General features: G+C 40.1%; 1 protein-coding gene across 9 annotated transcripts in view; it reads left to right on the top strand.

Moving 5' to 3' along the window:
- Zfp606 (zinc finger protein 606) overlaps nt 1–18,021 on the top strand; it is a 43,457-nt gene that overhangs the window by 4,041 nt on the left and 21,395 nt on the right. For 8 of the 9 annotated variants that reach the window (XR_010059571.1, XR_010059570.1, XM_006228139.5 and 5 more), the window contains 2 exons: nt 15,123–15,249; nt 15,510–15,602. Coding sequence is in view for 7 of the 9 variants with exons in the window: in XM_006228139.5 (XP_006228201.1) it covers nt 15,123–15,249; nt 15,510–15,602 (220 nt within the window). In the remaining 2 variants the exon portion in view is untranslated. Of the gene's footprint in view, nt 1–15,122; nt 15,250–15,509; nt 15,603–17,503; nt 17,731–18,021 lie in introns of those variants that run through there. The other variant, XM_063277354.1, reaches the window with a different exon arrangement.

Consider the following 18,021-nt stretch of genomic DNA (forward strand, 5'->3'; position numbering starts at 1 on the left):
TATTCCCTGCCAAGGGTATTCTTGTTCCCCTTTTAAAGAAGGAGTGAAGCATTCACATTTTGATCATCCGTCTTGAGTTTCATGTGTTCTGTGCATCTAGGGTAATTCGGAAATTTGGGGTAATAGCCACTTATCAATGAGTGCATACCATGTGTGTTTTTCTGTGATTGGTTTACCTCACTCATGATGATATTTTCCAGTTCCCTCCATTTGCCTATGAATTTCATAAAGTCATTGTTTTTGATAGCTGAGTAATATTCCATTGTGTAGATGTACCACATTTTCTGTATCCATTCCTCTGTTGAAAGGCATCTGGGTTCTTTTCAGCTTCTGGCTATTATAAATAAGGCTGCTATGAACATAGTGGAGTACGTGTCTTTTTTATATGTTGGGGCATCTTTTGGGTATATGGCCAAGAGAGGTATAGCTGGGTCCTCAGGTAGTTCAATGTCCAATTTTCTGAGGAACCTCCAGACTGATTTCCAGAATGGTTGTACCATTTCTGCAATCCCACCAACAATGGAGGAGTGTTCCTCTTTCTCCACATCCTAGCCAGCATTTGCTGTCACCTGAGTTTTTGATCTTAGCCATTCTCACTGGTGTGAGGTAAAATCTCAGAGTTGTTTTGATTTGCACTTCCGTTATGACTAAAGATGTTGAACATTTCTTTAGGTGTTTCTCAGCCATTCGGCATTCCTCAGCTGCTAATTCTTTGTTTAGCTCTGAGCCCCATTTTTTAATAGGGTTATTTTTCTCCCTGCGGTCTAACTTCTTGAGTTCTTTGTATATTTTGGATGTAAGCCCTCTATCTGTTGCAGGATGGGTAAAGATCTTTTCCCAAACTGTTGGTTGTCGTTTTGTCCTACAGTGTCCTTTGCCTTACAAAAGCTTTGCAGTTTTATGAGATCCCATTTGTCGATTCTTGATCTTAGAGCATAAGCCATTGGTGTTTTGTTCAGGAAATTTTCTCCAGTACCCATGTGTTCGAGATGCTTCCCCAGTTTTTCTTCTATTAGTTTGAGTGTATCTGGTTTGATGTGGAGGTCCTTGATCCACTTGGACTTAAGCTTTGTACAGGGTGATCAGCATGAATTGATCTGCATTCTTCTACATGTTGACCTCCAGTTGAACCAGCACCATTTACTGAAAATGCTATCTTTTTTCCACTGGATGGTTTTGGCTCCTTTGTCAAAAATCAAGTGACCATAGGTGTGTGGGTTCATTTCTCGGTCTTCACTTCTGTTCCACTGGTCTAACTGTCTGTCTCTGTACCAATACCATACAGTTTTTATCACTATTGCTCAGTAATACTGCTTGAGTTCAGGGATAGTGATTGCCCCTGAAGTCCTTTTATTGTTGAGGATAGTTTTAGCTATCCTGGTTTTTTTGTTATTCCAGATGAATTTGCAAATTGTTCTCTCTAACTCTCTGAAGACTTGGATTGGTATTTTGATGGTGATTCCATTGAATATGCTTTTGGTAAAATGGCCATTTTTACTATGTTAATCCTGCCAATCCATGAGCATGGGAGATCTTTCCATCTTCTGAGGTCTTCTTCAATTTCTTTCTTCAGAGGCTTGAAGTTCTTATTGTACAGATTTTTACTTGCTTGGTTAAAGTCACACCGAGGTATTTTATATTATTTGGGACTATTATGAAGGGTGTCGTTTCTCTAATTTCTTTCTCGGCTTGTTTCTCTTTTGTGTAGAGGAAGGCTACTGATTTATTTGAGTTAATTTTATACCCAGCCACTTGGCTGAAGGTAGGTGTTTATCAGGTTTAGTAGTTCTCTGGTGGAACTTTTAGTATCACTTAAATATACTATCATATCTTCTACAAATACTGATATTTTGACTTCTTCTTTTCCAATCTATATCCCCTTGATCTCCTTTTGTTGTCTGATTGCTCTGGCTAGAACTTTAAGAACTATATTGAATAAGTAGGGAGAGAGTGGGCAGCCTTGTCTAGTCCCTGATTTTAGTGGGATTGCTTCAAGTTTCTCTCCATTTAGTTTAATGTTAGTTACTGGTTTGCTGTATATGGCTTTTACTATGTTTAGGTATGGGCCTTGAATTCCAATTCTTTCCAGGACTTTTATCATGAAGGGCTGTTGAATTTTGTCAAATGCTTTCTCAGCATCTAATGAAATGATCATGTGGTTTTGTTCTTTCAGTTTGTTTATATAATGGATCACGTTGATGGTTTTCTGTATATTAAACCATCCCTGCATGCCTGGGATGAAGCCTACTTGATCATGGTGGATGATTGTTTTGATGTGCTCTTGGATTCGGTTTGCCAGAATTTTTTTTTTTTTATTAACTTGAGTATTTCTTATATACATTTCGAGTGTTATTCCCTTTCCCAGTTTCCGGGCAAACATCCCCCTCCCCCCTCCCCTTTCTTATCGGTGTTCCCCTCCCCACCCTCCCCCTATTGTCCCCCTCCCCCCAACAGTCTAGTTCACTGGGGGTTCAGTCTTAGCAGGACCCAGGGCTTCCCCTTCCACTGGTGCTCTTACTAGGATATTCATTGCTACCTATGAGGTCAGAGTCCAGGGTCAGTCCATGGGTTTGCCAGAATTTTATTGAGTATTTTTGCGTCGATATTCATAAAGGAAATTGTTCTGAAGTTCTTTTTCTTTGTTGGGTCTTTGTGTGGTTTAGGTATAAGAGTAATTGTGGCTTCATAGAAGGAATTTGGTAATGCTCCATCTGTTTCAATTAAGTGGAATAGTTTGGATAGTATTGATATGAGGCATTATGAAGGTCTGATAGAATTCTGCACTGAACCCCTCTGGACCTGGGCTCTTTTGGGTTGGGAGACCTTTAATGACTGCTTCTATTTCGTTAGGAGGTTTGGGGTTGTTTAACTGGTTTATCTGTTCCTGATTTAACTTCAGTACCTGGTATCTGTCTAGGAAATTGTCCATTTCAGGCAGATATTCAAGTTTTGTTGAATATAGGCTTTTGTAGTAGGATCTGATGATTTTTTTAACTTCCTCTGATTCTGTAGTTATGTCTCCCTTTTCATTTCTGATTTTGTTAATTTGGACACACTCTCTGTGTCCTCTCGTTAGTCTGGCTAAGGGTTTATCTATCTTGTTGATTTTCTCAGGGAACCAACTTTTGGTTTTGTTGATTCTTTCTATGGTCCTTTTTGTTTCTACTTGGTTGATTTCAGCTCTGAGTTTGATTATTTCCTGCCTTCTACTCCTCCTGGGTGAATTTGCTTCTTTTTGTTCTAGAGCTTTTAGGTGTGCTGTCAAGCTGGTAACATTTGCTTTCTCCTGTTCCTTTCTGCAGGCATTCAGAGCTATGAGTTTTCCTCTTAGCACAGCTTTCATTGTGTCCCATAAGTTTGGGTATGTTGTACCTTCATTTCCATTAAATTCTAAAAAGTCTTTAATTTCTTTCTTTATTTCTTCCTTGACCTGGTTATCATTGAGGAGAGCATTGTTCAACTTCCATGTATATGTGGGCGTTCTTCCCTTATTGTTATTGAAGACCAGCTTTAGACCATGGTGGTCTGATAGGACGCATGGGATTATTTCTATCTTTATGTATCTGTTGAGGCCTGTTTTTTGACCAATTATATGGTCAATTTTGGAGAAAGTACCATGAGGTGCTGAAAAGAATGTATATCCTTTTGCTTTAGGATAGAATGTTCTACAAATATCTGTTAAGTACATTTGGTTCATGACTTCTCTTAGTCTGTCTACTTCTTTGTTTAATTTCTGTTTCCATGACCTGTCCATTGATGAGAGTGGGGTGTTGAAATCTCCTACTATTATTGTGTGAGGTGTAATGTGTGTTTTGAGCTTTAGTGAGGTTTCTTTTATGTATATAGGTGCCCGTGTATTTGGAGCATAGATATTTAGGATTGAGAGTTCATCTTGGTGGCTTTTTCCTTTGATGAATAGGAAGTGTCCTTCCTTATCTTTTTTGATGATTTTTAGTTGAAAATGGATTTTATTCGATATTAGAATGGCTACTCCAGCTTGCTTCTTCTGAACATTTACTTGGAAAGTTGTTTTCCAGCCTTTCACTATGAGGTAGTGTCTGTCTTTGTCTCTGAGGTGTGTTTCCTGTTGGCAGCAGAATGCAGGGTCCTCATTGTGTATCCAGCTTGTTAATCTATGCCTTTTTATTGGGGAGTTGAGACCATTGATGTTGAGAGATATTAAGGAATAGTGATTATTGCTTCCTGTTATATTCATATTTGGATGTGAGGTTATGTTTGTGTGCTTTTCTTCTCTGTGTTTTGTTGCCAAGATGATTAGTTTCTTGATTTTTCTAGGGTGTACCTTGCCTCCTTATGTTGGGCTTTACCATTTATTATCCTTTCTAGTGCTGGATTTGTAGAAAGATATTGTGTAAATTTGGTTTTGTCATGGAATATCTTGGTTTCTCCATCTGTGTTAATTGAGAGTTTTGCAGAATACAGTAACCTGTGCTGGCATTTGTATTCTCTTAGTGTCTGTATGACATCCGTCCAGGATCTTCTGGCTTTCATAGTCTCTGGTGCAAAGTCTGGTGTGATTCTGATAGGTCTGCCTTTATATGTTACTTGACCTTTTCCCTTACTGCTTTTAATATTCTTTCTTTATTTTGTGCATATGGTGTTTTGACTATTATGTGACAGGAGGATTTTCTTTTCTGGTCCAATCTATTTGGACTTCTGTAGGCTTCTTGTATGTTTATGGGCATCTCTTTCTTTAGGTTAGGGAAGTTTTCTCCTATGATTTTGTTGAAGATATTTACTGGTCCTTTGAGCTGGGAGTCTTCACTCTCTTCTATACCTATTATCCTTAGGTTTGATCTTCTCATTGAGGCCTGGATTTCCTATATGTTTTGGACGAGTAGCTTTTTCTGTTTTACATTATCTTTGACAGTTGTGTCAATGATTTCTGCGGAATCTTCTGCTCCTGAGATTCTCTCTTCTATCTCTTGTATTCTGTTGGTGATGCTTGTATCTACGGCTCCTTGTCTCTTCCTTTCGTTTTCTATATCCAGTGTTGTTTCCCTGTGTTCTTTCTTGATTGCTTCTATTTCCATTTTTAATTCCTTCAACTGTTTGATTGTGTTTTCCTGGAATTCTTTCAGGGATTTTTGCGATTCCGCTCTGTAGGCTTCTACTTGTTCTCTAAGGGAGTTCTTCATGTCTTTCTTGAAGTCCTCCAGCATGGTGTCCAAATATGATTTTGAATCTAGATCTTGCTTTTCTGGTGTGTTTGGATATTCAATGTTTACTTTGGTGAGGGAATTGGGCTCCGATGATGCCATGTAGTCTTGGTTTCTGTTGGTTGGGTTCCTGCACTTGCCTCTCGACATCAGATTATCTCTGGTGTTACTTTGTTCTGCTAGTTCTGACAGTGGCTAGACTGTCATATAGGCCTGTATGTCAGGCGTGCTGTAGACTTGTTTTCCTGTTTTCTTTCAGACAGTTATGGGAACAGAGTGTTCTGCTTTCAGGCGTGTAGCTTTTCCAGTCTACAGGTCTTCAGCTGTTCCTGTGGGCCTGTGTCCTGAGTTCACCAGGCAGGTCACTTGGAGCAGCAAAATTTCTCTTACCTGTGGTCCTGAGGCTCAAGTTTGCCTGTGGGGTGTTGCTTATGATCTCTCCTCGAGGGCCGCAACCTCGAGGACCTGCTCCACCTTTTCCGGGAGCCCCCGAGCACCAGAGTCCCAGATGGTGTTTGATGTTTTCCTCTGGAGTCAGAAATGTGGGCAGAGTGTAGTCTCTTCTGGTTTCCCAGGCGTGTCTGCCTCTCTGAAGATTTAGTTCTCCCTCCCATGGGATTTGGGTGCAGAGAACTGTTGATCCAGTCCCTTCAGGTTCTGGCGGTTTCTGGGGCACAGGGGACCTGCAACTCCAGTGCCCCTATCTACCAGTTCCCAGAGGCCGTATACAGTTTCCTCTTGTGTCAGGGATGTGGGCAGGGGTGGGCAGTATTGGTGGTCTCTTCTGCTCTGCAGTCCTCAGGAGTGCCCACCTCTCTGGGTGGTGAGCTCTTTCTCCCACGGGGTTTGGGAGCAGTGAGCTGCGAGTGGGGATCAGCGAGCCCATTTTTTTTTAATTTGGTATTTCTTATTTACCTTTCAAATGTTATTCCCTTTCTAGGTTTCCTATCCTTCAGCCCACTAACTCCTCCCCCTCCTGTTCTATAAGGGTGTTCCCCTTCCCATCCATCCCCCCTTCCTGTCCCCCCCTCCCAACAATCTCCTACACTGGTGATCCAACCTTGGCGAGGCCAAGGGCTTCTCCTTCCACTGGTGCCCCAAGGAGGCTATTCTCTGCTACCTATGCATTTGGAGCCATGGGTCACTCCATATATAGTCTTTGGGTAGTGGTTTAGTCCCTGGAAGCTCTGGTTGGTTGGCATTGTTACTTATGGGATTGCAAGCCCCTTGAGCTCTCTCAATCCTTTCTCTAATTCCTCCAGCAGGGGTCCCATTCTCAGTTAAGTGGTTTGCTGCTATCATTCCCCTCTGTATTTGACATGTTCTGGCTGTATCTCTCACGAGAGATCTCTATCTGGTTCCTGTCAGCATGTACTTCTTAGCTTCGTCCATCTTATCTAGTTTTGATGGCTGTATACATATACATACACACATATATATATATATATATACATACATATATATATACATATATTGGCCACTTGTGGGGCAAGCTCTGAATGGCCGTTCCTTCAGTCTCTGCTCTAAACTTTGCCTCCCTATCCCCTCCTATGGATATTTTTGTTCTCCTTTTTAAGAAGGAGTGAAACATCCACATATTGGTTGACCTTCTTGAGTTTCATGTGGTCCATGCATTGCATCTTGGGTAATTCAAGCATTTGGGCTAATATCCATCCCAACCCCCTTCTTTACTCCTGTGTTCAGAATCAGATTCAGGCTGTTTCTGTCTAGTATACTCCATGCTTGCTCTGAGAACAAGAACAGATGTAAGCCTTTACCTGGAGGACCTAACAGTCCACTTTCTAAGGTGGCTCACTCAGGTAATGACACTTCACAGTTAGCCTGGCACTAGACATGCTCTGTAGGAGCACAAAGCCTGAGATGTGGAGGGAAACTCTAAGCTCTATTAGGGTTGATGCCTTAAGAGATGAGACAGAATCTGCATAGAGGTCAGTAGGGGTACAGAATTGTGAAGGGGGAGGTTACCTTGAATAATAAGCCAAGAGGTAAAAGGAATGCATCAGGTGGGCACATCCTGGTAAGCAGGTATCTGGCCTGCCTGAAGTTCCACAGGTATGTTTAAGATCTGGGGTGTACTGTATGACTGGTGTATGCAGACAGACTGATTTTAGGTAGGAGAGACTAGGAAGAACCCAGATGGGCCTGCACTCCTTGTTGCCAAGCTATGAACCTCAGAATTATTGGCCTCAGGAGGCCCCATCATCCAGAACGTGACTGGAAAGTTATGTGTAGTGGAGAGGCTGTGAGAGGAAGGCCAGTGTGAAAGGCTGATCAGGGCCTGGAAGCTGGAAAGATCAGAGAGATCCAAGGGGTGTCCAGCAGGGCTCTGGGAGTGAGAGTATACCCTGGGTAGCTCCTCAGAGAGGACAGGACAGGAGTGTCAGTGTGGGAGTACTGTCACTGCGGGAGTACTGTCACTGCTTCCCCTCACATCTAGGTTCTTCATCAGAGCCAGCCATTTATCTTTTCTTTTCCCTTTCAAAAAATAATAGCTTTATTAAAGTGATATCTGCATACTAGAAAGTTGACCCTTTTAAGTCATACAGTTCATTGGTTTTTAATATAGTCACAGAATAGTGACTCCAGCTTCTCATCCTAGAACATTTCTGTCTCCCCGAGAAGAAATCTTACATCCATTAGTAGTCACTCCCTTTCTTCCTACTTCTAGTCCCTGGCAACCACTACTCAATTTCCAACTCTATGGATTTGCCTACTCAGGGTATTAAGTTTAAATGGAATCATAATATGACATTTTGAATCTGGCTTCTTCCACTTGACATGTTTTAAGGGTTATTAGTTTAAAAACATTTTTAAAATGTATTTGTTTTTGTATGTGTGTGGGTGCACACGTGGAGATGGGGCAAAGGGGTAGGTAGTCTGAGGACAACTTGAAGAGTTGGCTTTCTCCTTCCTTCATGTGGGTTCCAGAGACTGAATGTAGATTGCTAGACTTAGAAGCAAGTAACTTTACTCACTGACTCATTTTTCCAACCTACCCCTCATTTATTATTATGTATTAATTTTAAAAACTTTATTTATCTATATGGGTGTTTTGCCTCTATGTATGTCTGTCTACACTGGTAGAGCAGCCAGTGCTCTTTAACTGCTGAGCCATCTCCCTAGCCACTTAAAATTTATTGACAGTGTGTGTGTGTGTGTGTGTGTGTGTGTGTGTGTGTGTGTGTGTGTGTGTGTGTTCATGTGTGCGTATGCGCACCAAGGTACCCAAGGAGAAGAGAAGTTACTGGATCCTTTGTAGGTAGAGTTAAACGTGTTTGTGAGCTGCTCAACATGAGCTCTAGGATCAGAACATAGGTGCACCTGATAAAATAGCAAGTGTGTTTAAATGCTAAGCCTCGGCATGTCGGTTCATATTTTAAAATGCCCTAGAGCAATGGTTCTCAATGTGGGAGTCGTGACCTCAATAGCACTTTCACAGAGGTTACATATCAGATATTTACATTACAATTTATAGCAGTAGCCAAATTACAGTTATGAAGAAGTAGCAACCAAAATAATTTTATGATGGGGGGGGTGTACCACAACATGAGGAACTGAGCCACAGCATTAGGAAGGTTGAAAACTACTTACTGATCTAGAGTTTCTTTTCATCACCCAGGCTCAGTTATCCCTACCCCCTGTCTCTCTCTCTTTCCAGTTTTCTAAATCTTCATGTTTCCAAATGGAAATTTTTTATTTTTTTTAAATTAATAAAATTTGCATTTATTCTGCTTACTCCCTGCTATGAAAAGGGAAAAAGTAGTTTGACTATTTAGGTCTTTTACTTGTAACTTAAAATAATGAAGCGATAAAGTTAAGATAATGTGAAATACTGAGCTAAAACAAATGTTTTAAAATTACATCTCTAACTTTATGCCTTCCCTCAAATTAAAAACATAATAAAACGTCCTCCTACAGTTCCAAAGCTGACAGGTGAACTGCATTGAAAGTATGCTGTCATCACGTGGCAGTACCACTGTCCCCGAGAAGCAGAAGGGCCTGGATGGAGTGATACAGGCTGATGGTTATCTGGCTTCAGAACTTGGGTGGCCAAGGCTCACTGCTGTCACAATATGAACGTCATTTTCACATCCTATAACAAAACCACCAGCAGTAAAGGTAGGCTAGGAGTCAGTCTCAGGAGAATACAAGTTAGCTATAATCAAATGCTGTGAAGAAACCTGACTAATCACTGTACTGTACTCTATGGTTACCTATGTGAAAGACTCCAAAAATGACTAGTTATTGCTGAGAAAAATAAAACAGTTAAAATTACACCACTTTGTAATGTCTGAAGAGTTGTGATTTCTGAGAACATAGTCCTGACCCTCTTCCCAGAACACTACTTTGAAATTTTCCCTGTTGGAAATTTGGACTTGAATTTTGAATTGTTCTTGTATTGGTTTTTTAAGATCCTCGTTAGCCTGGAACTTGCTATTGAACTGGCATTGAACTCAGAAGAGATCTACTCTACTTCCCTCTACCTCCCCAGTGCTGGGTCAAAGGCATTCGTCACCACAGCCAGCTAGAACTTGTCAATTAAGCAGGATTATGAGGAACGCAGTGAGCCTGCTGTTCTTGTATGGCTCTCCCCAAGTTAATTACTGAAATAAAGCAAATTACTGAAATAAAGCAAATTACTGAAATAAAGCATTCACCTGGTAGAAACAACCAAAGCTGCCATCTTGGCTGAATCTTGGAAATGTGTCAGTAAATTTTTCATCTAGTAGAACCCTAGACCCTGCTCTTTCAAGGAATAGTGAAGACGATTTTAGTGATAATATCCCAGTTTGCTTAAAAGATAACCAGCGAGCCTGCCAAATTTGGAAATGCTCTCTACAATGATCCACCAAGGCTTTTTGCATGGCCAATGAGAAGCTTGGCATACAGGAGTGACATGTACTCGCTATTCGTCATGTGCAAAGATTGTCTTTTTTTTTTATACAGAGAGTTTGTGTTGAAATGCTAATATGGTATGATAGTAGATGCTTATAATCCCAGCACTTTGGAGGCTAAGACAAAAGTCCTGTCTTTAAAAACAATAATAAGCTAGGACTGGAGAGATGGCTCTGTGCTTAAGAGTGCTTACTGTTGTTCAGAGTACTTGAGTTTTCCCAGCATCCATGATAGGTGATTCACAACTACGTGTGACTCTAGCTCCAGAGGATCTGATACCCTGCTCTGGATTTGACTGGACCTGCACACAGTGCCATACATTCACAGAGACACACATGTATAAATAAAAAAAAATTACCCCCTAAAAACAACAGACAAACAGAAAAGAGGGGCCAGCAGGTGGTGTGCTTGCCAACCAACAGTCCTTGGTGGATGAAGAGAGCTGACCTCACAAGTGTCCCATGACATATCCCCTGTATCACACAAGAACTAATAATAACTAAGTTAAAAATATAAAATAGCACCTAAAAACTAAAAAAAAAGAATTAATAATGAAAAAACTTACGAATGCCTCAGGTTCCATGAAGGAGCCAACTTGAGGCGTTCATACAATTAGCAGCTTTACCAGGCAGACAGTCAAGACAGTCAGCTTTAGGCCCCACGGTTTAAGTGTGTGGCGAGTGTGTAAACATTCCAGAAAGTGCTTTGGAATGCCTAGGTAAAGAGAGACACAATGTACATACAAAGTAATATATATTCAAGGACATTTTCAAGAATTTGAAACATTTCTGCAAGTCATCCCACCATATAATGAAGATATAAGCCTGATTTGTGAGCATTACCTGTGTTCTGCAGTCTCACCCCAGTACCTCAGATAACACTGAATCCTTTACTTGTTACCTGCTCTTGGTGATGAGGGTGTCCTCCACAGAAACTGCTGCCTACTGCCATCCACCATCACTTTCAGCTGCTGGGTCTTTCATTTGCCGACTAATGGTATTTAATGAGTCTTTATCCCTGAGATGAGATCATCTTTGATTTTTGTGGCCCCAACATGGTGTATTCACCTGGAGGACTAACTGTCTTTACAGGCCTAGTTTGATATTTCTTTTTAAATTCTGGACATTTTTGATAAATTCTGTAATTACAGCAAAGTATAAAGAGTAATTAAATCCCATCTCTTCGTAAACAGCTACTATAGCCAGGTATGGCATATGCCTTAAAATAACAGGACTAAAGAGGCAAAGACCAACAGATAGGTATGTATGTTCCAGACCAGTCTGGTTTGTATATCAAGCTCCAGGCCAGCCAGGGATGCATATAAAGAGACCCTGTCTCAAGAAACAAACCACAGAGCATGGGGGAACGACCTTCCCTGACCAAACCTAATAGTTATTGTTTTACCATATTTGCTTTATTTTTCAATCTTTACATAGTCTTCAGTCTGACAGAGCAACTGAACATGGAGGGATTCCTTGTATACAGAGTCCATATGTAGAATATTAGGTAATACAATCTTTTACACAAATCTACAAGTAGCTTCGAAGGGTTTTGTTTTTGTTTTTTAATGTGTATGGGGTGTTCTACCTACATGTTTGTCTATGCACCAAGTGCATGCAATGCCTGTGGAGTCCAGGAGAGGGCAGTGAATTACCTAAGACTGGAGTTACTGGTGGTTGTTGTGAGCAGCCTGCCATGTGGGTCTTGTGAATTGAAACCAGGTTCTGTGCAACAGCAGTTGGTGCTCTTAACCCCTGAGCCATCTCTTCAGCTATCCGTGTAGTTTTTTAAAGCCTACTTTGATAAAGTTTGAGTTATGTTTTCATTGATAGAAATAAACAGGTTGGGTTTGTTCCTTCTGTACTCCCAGGCACTAGCCTTCACCAAATTCCATTCCACCCATCCTTTTATGGATGGGCTTCTAAATCCTGCACCCCTGTCCTCAATGCCATTTTAGCCAAAGCTGTGCCAGCATTCCTGCTATTTCACTTTGTATATGTTTAACTGCTTGCTTATGTGTGACCCTAGAAGCAGAATTTTACTGGGTCTTAGGATTTAGGGGGTTTTGTTGTTCTTGCTAGTATGCCCCATGCTGGTCTCCAAAGACTGCAGCCACTGCTCAGGCTACATTCTGAGAGAAAATACCCATTTTCTTACATCTTTGCTCACACTTAATTGTTGTTGTGTTCTTAATTGTGAGGTCAGAAAGGTGTGTTACATTACTTTAGTTTGAATGTGTTTGATTGCTAGTGAGGCTGGGTATTTTTTACTCTCTGTTTCTTTCTCTTTATCTCATCCTCTTTAACTCCCAGATAGCAGACTCAGCCAACTTCAAACAACTGTAAGGTCTCTTCTCCAGCTCTTACCATTGCAATACAAAACAGAATAGGATGCTACAGGATAGAAATCAGTTCAGGGAGTGGGGGTGAAGAATTCTGTACTGGAAATAGATTCCTGGGCTCCCATCACTACCAAGATTATGACACACAAGGGGAAAATCGGTTATTTAATAATACCAATATACAGCAGAAGACTCCAGAAAGAATATAAAGATAAAGGGTAGAATTACTTTATGACATAGGGCTGGGTGGGTAGTGGTGCACACTTTTAATCCCACCACTTTCAAGGCATAGGCAGGCCGATCTCTGAGTGTGAGGCCAGCCTAGTCTATAGAGTAAGTTCCAAAACAGCCAATGATACAGAGAGACCCTATCTTGAACAACAAAACAACAACACAGGGAATCATAAAAGATGCAAAAAACCACCAGCCATAAACAAAGATACACTTGAAAAAAAGCATCAATAATCATTTTAGCTTGTAAGAAGATAACTCATATTTTCATATGTATGATCATTCATATATATGTTCAGGACCTAGGAAGCATGTGGAAAAGGTGATTGCTAGAAATCTGGGAGTTAAGAAGGATGAGATACAGAGAAAGAAACAAGGACCAGAAACATGGCCTCTCAGTTTACCTGCGAAAATTCATCATGCTTAGATTTTTACATTTCTCTGTCAGTTTGTAGAAACAACAGGAAATTTAAAGGAAACAGGTCTGGGAAGAACGTCAACAAGAAAAGTAGGGACTTGACCTTATCACCAAGGTTGGAGAGGATTTCACAAAGAACAACATATAGTATGTTCAACACTTTTAGGTGCTTTGTGTTGGAAAGGTGGAGGCAGAAGTCCTCATCCAGGCTTAACATCTCAAAGCAGCAGGGATCTTGGTGAGTGCTTGCTGAAAATAAGATCCTCCGTCAGCGCATATGCATTGTCCCCAGATGCTACAGTATAGGTCAGCAGCAACAATAGGCTGCAGGAAGACTGAATGTGTCAGGGTGTCTGCAGGGGTCTAGTTTTGGGGTTATAAGGCAGCCTTTGCAACAGAATCAGGGTTTTGTTTTAAGCAGATCATCTCTGAAAGTAGGGTAAATCCAGTTCTATTGGGCAGAGTAAAAAAGAAAAAAAATGTTAATATATTGAATACTAGGTAGCAAGGGCTAGTTCAGACCAGAGGTGACAAGATGTTTATAAGATGTGATAAACAGACACAAAGGAAAACTATGGGAAAAGTTGTATGAAGGTAAGAAAGAAGCCAGAAACTGTTAAGGGAGGGGAGAGAGTCAAAGTACCCCGAGTGCATCTGACACATGATATCAGACCTGCAGGTTTGTCTTAGGGTTGATTCTTTATCAGTGATTGATGTAACCAGGGAGGGAGCCACATTCTAGTCAGTTAATTGGACTTTGAAAATAAAAGGTTGTGGGGGCTAAGGTGCAAATAGATACAGGGTTTGTGGCCTATCACCCATACACTCTGCCTGTAACAGTAACACCTCATGTTCCACTCTGAGCATGGCCAGACATCAAGTCTCACATTGATTTCTTAGAAGTGTAAATGATAGAATCATTGCAGAAATCAGACAGGTTAGATTCGTGTTCATCTTCTCTAGTTTTCTAAGTTCCATTTCCCTTTTTCCCTTTTGATTTTATATTTTTTGTTTGATTAGAAACAAGTTCTTACAGGGTCATGCAGGCAGACTTCAAACTCTGATCCTTCTGTGTTGGTGTACTGAGTCCCTGAGTTATAGGCCTGTTTCATGTTTGTTTTCTATATTTATTTTCGGCACTATATTTTGAAGGCTTATATTGAACCTGGTAACTCAACTCATACCGTCTTGCTTCAGTCCCTGATGAGTAACTGGGATTACAGGTGGAGGCCAGTTTAAATTTTTTCTAACTCAACTGTTTTTGACAAATTCCATAACAAATTCCCTAGCCCAGGTTGCTCTGGGCCATCCTGCTCTTCCTTAGTTCCAACCCTTTGATGGAAATGACCAGTGAATGGAAACTTTGTCCTGTGATCAAGATGGCAGATTCCAGATCACCTTCCAGGTCCCAGGTCCACATACTGGAGCAGAGGTTTTTCTAACACAAGATCTCTGGTCCATAGGCACCCTCTTTTTACTTTGGTCCCAGACATTATTCATGTATTGAGACAACAGGGAATTGTCAAGGTGGATGGAATTTTCTATTCATACTGGCCATTGTTATCAGAACTAGTTTCTAATAAATAAACTGGGAAATGCATTAAAGATCCTCTGTGTGTCTCTTACTGCCTCTAGGTTTCTCTTTTTTATTTTTGATGTTTAATTAATGTTGCGTGTGCAAATTCCATTCTAGGGTTTTAGATGTCTTGATGAGCACACTTTTTGCTATGCTACTCAATTAAACTTGACACATAGCAGCTAGAATCTTTTATTTAAAAAAGACAGGTCTCTCTTTACATAGCCAGGCTGTCCTGGAACTCACTATGTAGACCAGGTTGGCCTAGAGATCCACCTATCTCTGCCTCCCAAGTGCTTTGTTTAAAGTAAGTCACCACACCTGGCTAGGTTCTTGATATCTTCTAGTGCATCCTTTACATCCTGTCTCCTCTCCTCAAAGGCTGTCAGCCTCATTTCATGCTTAGAAAATTTGGAAAGGTTTGCCACTGGCTGAGAAGGATCATCTATGCACTTTCAGGAACCAGTGACTTTCAAAGATGTGGCTGTGGCCTTTACCCAAGAAGAATGGGAGCAGCTAGACCTTGTTCAGCGGACTCTGTACCGTGATGTGATGCTAGAGACTTATGGACACCTACTTTCTGTGGGTAAGGTGGAAACTGAGAAAACCATTTCCTCCACAGTGTCTTCAGCTATTCTGAGAAAGAAGTATGTTGTATCTCTGAAGGGCTAAGATTATCTTGAGCTTTGAAATTCAGGGATGGAATGCCTAATATTTATGAAGTATGAAAGAAGGATGTGCATATTCTGTGTAACGAGGAGTTACAGTGGGACTAGGCAAGGGAAGATTTCTTTAGCAACTCCAAAGCTTTGTCACCAAAGTCACATGTCTTTCCTCCGTGTGTAGGGAATCAGATTGCTAAGCCTGAAGTCATCTCCCTTTTGGAACAAGAAGAGCCATGGTCACTGGAGCAAGGATATCCTAAGAGCAGCTGTCCAGGTGAGGTATCCCAGGCATAAGTGAGGAACTTGGCCTCAAAGCTCTCCTTTTTGAGAAATGGGCTAACAGTAGAGGAGTTATTTTTCAATACATTCAGAATTCTTTCAAGGGCAGTTTTATCTTCATGTTTCTTTTCCATCTACTACTGATTGAGAGCAGAGCCTCTCTCATAAAACTGCAATTGTATCCTGAGCCCCAACACACACTTTTCTGTCTGCTTTGTGTTTGTTCCTATTTCCTGAACCTTCTCTAAGCTAAGGTCTCAATTATTCACCTATGTAAAAATTTATTTTTTAAATTTCTAAATTGTAGTCTATGGTTTTAAACATTTCTTTACAAAAAATACTTTTTCAATGTAGACTATCTTCTCATGGTTTAAAAAAGTCAAAGCGACATAAAATGTATGTTGCAATCTGACATACACTCACTGCTCTATACCACATTACCTCTTACTGGTGCTTCTCAGTGTACAGGTCACCACTTCTCTTTTACGTTGGAGTTGCTTGTTTTGTTACTGCCTTAGTGGTTGTACTGAGGATTATACTTAACATCCCTCTAATATTTTTATATGGATTAATACTAATTTAATCTTATTTGTATTCAAAAACTTTGCTTTTGTATAGCTTGTCCTCTTTTACACAGTTATGCATTGTATGTTACCAGGACACATTTGTAACTAATGACATTTTTTTAACCTTTGTAATTTTCAGTTGTTAGAATTCTTAAAATTTTAAATTATATTTATTTGTGTGGGGGTTGGGGGTAGGGTAGGTGTAGAGGTAGGTGGGTACCCATATGGAGGGCAGAAGATGTCTTGTAGGAGTCAGTTTTCTTCCTCCATCAAATGAATGTTTCAGGTTGTCAAGGTTGATGTAAATATCACCTACCCGGGTGGCCAGTGTTTTCTGGTCTCTAAAATCAGATAAAGCAATATTATAAAGAAAACACTGTAATTTTGCAGGCGTGGTGATGCATGCCTTTAATTCTGAGCACTTGGGAGGCAGAGGCAGGTAAATCTCTGTGAGTTCAAGGCTGGCCTGGTCTACGGGACAGACAAAGGTACACAGAGATCTTGTCCCCAAAAACAGAAAAAAAGGGGGAAAATATGATTTCTTTAGTAGTGTTCTTTGAGTTGTTTAAAGGACTTCTTCTAGCATTTCTCTTTTTAAAAAAAATTTTTTTAATTTTTAATTGTGTGTGTGTGAGCACCCAAGTAGGTGAAGGTACCTAATATTATAGTTTTATGACATCTGCCTAAGAAACTGAACTCAGGTCCTTGGCAATATTTCCTTAACTACTGAGGCATTTCTTCAGCCTCTGTTAGCATTTCTTGCTTACTTACTTAAAAATATTTTAATTTTTCATGGGTATGTATATGTGCCTGATGTATGTACATTGCCAGAGCCCACAGAGGTCAGAAGAGAGCATTGGATTTTCTGGAACTGTAGTTATAGATAGTTGTGAGCTAGGAATTGAACTGAGGTCTTCTGCAAGAGGAGTAACATGCTCTCCTGTGAACCATCTCCCTATGAGCTGTTAGCATTTCTTGTGGAACAGGTTAGCAATACATTCCAAGGTTTTATCTGGGAATCATTGATAAATTTATGGGTATAAAGTTCATGGCTGGTGGAATTTTTTGTTTTAGCTTCCATAGTTTCTGATGAGTAATATTATTATTACTTGTAATGTTATTAAGGATTGTCTCTATAAAGAGTTGCTTGTCTTTTGTTGCCTCCTGGATTCTCTTTTTGGATTTCAGCAGTTTAATTAATTAATTATGTATATTCATGTGACTTTCTAGGTTGTCACTCTTAAAGCCTCTATGACCATGTTATAACTCAGTTTTTCCTTTTTCTCTTTTTGGTTATTGTTGGTCTCACTGGTATGTTGTTCTACCTCAGCTTCCTGCCAGAAATTGTTAGGACCTTGTATTTCCTTTATTTGTCAAGTCAATAACGAGCCTTTGTTGTGGGTCTTCAGAGAATCCCAGTTAGTTAATGGTTGTTCTGGATTGTTGACTTCGAGAACTACAAGATAATAAATCTGAGTTACTGTAAGTCACTAAGTATAAATACACTCGATTAACTTAAATTTGCATAATTATTTTACCATACTGTGCTGTTTTTCTAATCTAGCTCTTATACAGTACTCTAAAAATGATTTTGTAATGGTCACAGGAATTGTTTCTTTAGGAGAATCTTTAAACTGTGATGATATTTCCCTCTGAGCTGATAAGTCTTAGGTATTTAAATCTTGACTGGATTCTGGAACAAATAATATTGTAGTCAGAGTTTATTATAAATAACATCCTAGTTTGATATCTTCTGGTGCTACTTTACCATACTCCCTCACACACACATTATAATACAGAAGTAAATTATAACTCTAATTATTTAAACATTACTTGCCAAAGTCCTGC

Source organism: Rattus norvegicus, chromosome 1 (assembly GCF_036323735.1).
Source record: "Rattus norvegicus strain BN/NHsdMcwi chromosome 1, GRCr8, whole genome shotgun sequence".
Taxonomy (NCBI): Eukaryota; Metazoa; Chordata; class Mammalia; order Rodentia; family Muridae; genus Rattus; species Rattus norvegicus.